We start from the raw sequence: 3,989 nt of genomic DNA, 5'->3' as shown, positions 1-3,989 counted from the left end.
AAAGGGGACACACTTTTGAATCCCCTCGAAGGCATCTCCAACCAATTTTAGGCTTTCTCAAACTCTGAGCAATACAACTAACAAGTAGAGTAGGGTATTACACTATGACGACCGAACCAATCTAAACCCTTATGTGTTCTTGTGTTCATCCGGCTCAGTAGGCAAACCATAGGATGTCCCCCTATTCATAGGATTAGGTGGGTACACTCCACCACCCAGCTGGAGTTTTCTCTCCGACAAATAGTATTACTATCGTTAGAACCGGTCTAACAACAACTCTAAAGGGGTGTTTCGTTCACATCTCCTAAACTTTAGTTAGTCACTTTTAATTCCTAAACTATTAAGCGGTGTGACTAAGGAAGTGTTTGAATGCACTAGAACTAATAGTTAGTTAGCTAAAAATTGTTAGTGGAATTAGCTAGCTAACAAATAACTACCTAACTATTAAATAATTTACCATAAATACCTAAAAACTATTAGATAGGGTGTTTGGATGTCTAAATAAATTTTAGTCACTGACTATTAGCTCTAGTGCATTCAAACATCCCCTAAATAAAGTCTTCCAAATATATTTTTTTAAACTGAAGTTTAGGAGAGTGACAAGAGGAATAACACCCATGAGTTAAGTGGTGTTTTTACTGGGCAGCAGCAAGATTTCACTGTTGATGACATCATTTGTTTTTACTGTGTCAGCCTGCCACGGACCAGGACTGAACGCACCACAGAGGCATCATCAATCGAAAAAGAAAATTAAAAAGGAAAAATAAAATTAAAATCCAAGTCTTACGCGAGTCCCCTTCCCGATCCGCCGGCCGATCCACCCACCGCCGCCATGCCGGCGTTCAAGGCCCCGGCGCCGGGCTTCGCCGTGCGCTTCAGCCCCTTCCACGAGAACCGCCTCCTCGCCGCCACGTCCCAGCACTTCGGTCTCGTGGGTAACGGTCACCTCATCGTCCTCGACCTAGCCGGCGGCGGGCCTGGGGCCGCCCCGGCGCCGGTCTTCTCCTTCCCGACCTCCGATGCGCTCTTCGACTGCGCGTGGTCCGAGTCCCACGACTCCCTCTGCGCCGCCGCCTCCGGGGACGGCTCCGTGCGCCTTTTCGACGCCGCTCTCCCGCCGGCGCAGAACCCCGTGCGGCTCCTCCGGGAGCACGCACGGGAGGTGCACGGCCTCGACTGGAACCCCGTCCGCCGGGACGCCTTCATCTCCGCCTCCTGGGACGACACGCTCAAGCTCTGGTCCCCCGACCGCCCAGCCTCCGTCCGCACCTTCCGGGGCCACGAGTACTGCGTGTACGCCGCCGCCTGGTCCGCGCGCCACCCGGACGTCTTCGCGTCGGCCTCCGGGGACCGAACCGCGCGCGTCTGGGACGTCCGGGATCCCGCGCCCACGCTCATCCTGCCCGCGCACGACCACGAGGTGCTCTCGCTCGACTGGGACAAGTACGACCCCTCCATCCTCGCCACCGCCTCCGTCGACAAGTCCATCCGCGTCTGGGACGTGCGCGCGCCGCGGGCGCCCATCGCGCAGCTCGCCGGACACAGCTACGCCGTTAAGCGGGTCCGTTTCTCGCCGCACCGCCAGGGCATGCTCATGTCATGCTCCTACGACATGACTGTCTGCATGTGGGACTACCGCGCCGAGGATGCTCTGCTCGCCAGGTACAATCACCACACGGAGTTCGTTGCCGGCATCGACATGAGCGTCCTCGTCGACGGCTTGCTCGCTAGCACCGGATGGGACGAGATGGTCTACATCTGGCCATTTGGGACGGATCCAAGAGCCATGTAGCACGCAGATGCAATAGACCAGGTGATTTGTACTATTGGTTTTCAGCTTTGCATTGGGCGGTGGTAATACTAATTACATGCTCCTACATGTTCAGTTACTATCTCTTCAAATGAGTTGAAGAAGTTGGAATAATGTCAAAAAATTGTTCAGTTACTATCTCATTGAGCTCTAGCCTCTCTTATACTAGTAAGAAGGAAATGGTTCGCATGCTCATAACACCTGCTGATAACCATAGGCCACGATATCTTGATAGTCCAATAACATAACTTGCCTTTCTAGAAGGGAAAATCTAGTGCGGTGGTGAGAGCTATCTTACTTGTGTTTGTGTCACCAGGTCATATGTTCAAAGCTGCTTCTCCATATTTGCGAGAGGAAGGCTTACCTTGGTTTATCCCTTCTCTAGAACCTACTCATGTGGCTGTCTTCGGCACTAGGTCTGTCCCCTTTTTTTCATAATAATGAGTTCCAATTTAAAAATGCAGAGAACCTACCAATAAACATTAAACAAGTGGGTTTCTACTTTCTAGCTTATCTTGAAAAAGCTGGTGGAATGAGTTCCAATGACCATAGGCTAGCCATACACCTCTTTTAAAGGATACCACCAGTTAAGATTTTGTTACAAAACAATAGAAAAGCAAAAAGATTGCATTTCTCTTCACTGTTGGTCATCACATCTGTTCATCCACATCAGTTTTTCCTTGAACTATTATCAGTTCCAGTGATTTGGATTGGTTCACAATTGAAACTGTTGGCACGAATTGAGGTCCGTTGTGTTTTGGTGTAGTTGGACATTCTATAATGGGGACTATAGATGAATGAAGTTATCTTACCTGTCTACTATGTTGATCTTGGTTTTGTGCCCAGTGGTTTCGTGTACTCCATCCATGGCAATTTATAACATGTTGCCTTTTTATCTAAGTGCACATCAAAAGCCATGTATCTAGAAAAACCAAAATATCTTATAATTTAGAGCAGAGAGAATACTGTTTTATAGGTCGTCTTCCTTTTCCGTCCACTAAGCATTAGTTCTATGGCGCTATGACATCAGAGATTTACCTGATGTGCCATCTGTTCTCTGAAAACAATCTTGGTGCCATGGTGTAGCATAATATATATAGGCACGTTAGAAATATATCATTTATTTTGCCACTGGAGCAGCCGCACGCAACCCACTATTGCTTAGTTATTTGACCAAACAATTGTGTTAGCGTAACTAATTACTGTGCTGCTGTTATCATTGTGGGTGAACATTCATGGAGTCTAGGAAGCATTCTCTGTGGTACCAACTCGTTACAAGTTTGAGCTTTTACTGGTTTAAGCCAAACATAGATAGCTGAAGTTGCCATGAATTTCAGGCCACGACATGTTTAATACATTAGAAAAAGGGCTATTAAACTTTCAAATGCATGAGAAAGAGAAACGGGAGAAGTGCTTTGGGGGAAAGATGATATCATGGACTGATGAAGACTTTCAAACCGCGCAGTCGTGCTTAAGTTTGTTACTTAGGCAGTCAGTACAATCTCCAATCTCAGGGAATTAAGGTTGTGCTTGAAACGCTTTATAGTAGTAGAGATAGAAATAGAGATAGAATAGAGATAGAGATAGAGAAGAGATGAAACAATTCTCATTTCTATATTATTTGATCCATTGATCTAAATATCAGTTGGCTCTGTGATTTTTGAAGAAAAAAATCAGACGAAGTGCGGGATAGCGCATAATCGTGTCTGTTCCGATTTTATTTCATAGCTTACCTTCGTTTTAACTTTATTCTGCCGTGGTTTTCATCCATATAAATTAGGATGTACGAACCGTGTGGAGAGAGAAAAAAAAATGTCGCAGAGACAAATAAAATCGGGGAAAATTAGCGGAATTGACTGTTCAGATAGTTTTATCCATGACAATTGACAAGAGATGTGAATGAATCTCAACGGCGATCAAAGCGTGGTGATAAATACAGTTATGGACCTATGGGCCTATGGCCAGCAGCAGCAGCAGCGCGCAGTGCAGGTAACACCGGCCCATTACAATACAAGGATGCATCTAGCTCGATTTCTGCTGATATGAGTTGTGTTTCGTTTCGGGCCATGTACTAGTTGCAGCCAGCGCTAGCCCTATTGTTTTTAGGCTCTTTTTGATATGGTTCTTTTAAAGATGTCTTAAATTATACTTCCTCCATTCTTTTTTTATTTGTCGATGT

The 3,989-nt window shown here is 46.3% G+C and overlaps 1 protein-coding gene across 1 annotated transcript; it reads left to right on the top strand.

Moving 5' to 3' along the window:
- Positions 1–765: 765 nt before the first annotated feature.
- LOC100191299 (Peroxisome biogenesis protein 7) lies at positions 766–1,946 on the top strand. Its single transcript, NM_001136733.1, has one exon. The coding sequence runs from the start codon at positions 833–835 to the stop codon at positions 1,790–1,792; it is 960 nt and encodes a 319-aa protein (NP_001130205.1). The 5' UTR covers positions 766–832; the 3' UTR covers positions 1,793–1,946.
- The last annotated feature ends 2,043 nt before the right edge of the window (positions 1,947–3,989 follow it).

Source organism: Zea mays, chromosome 5, assembly GCF_902167145.1.
Source record: "Zea mays cultivar B73 chromosome 5, Zm-B73-REFERENCE-NAM-5.0, whole genome shotgun sequence".
Classification (NCBI taxonomy): domain Eukaryota; kingdom Viridiplantae; phylum Streptophyta; class Magnoliopsida; order Poales; family Poaceae; genus Zea; species Zea mays.
This window is presented reverse-complemented; position numbering and strand designations above follow the sequence as displayed.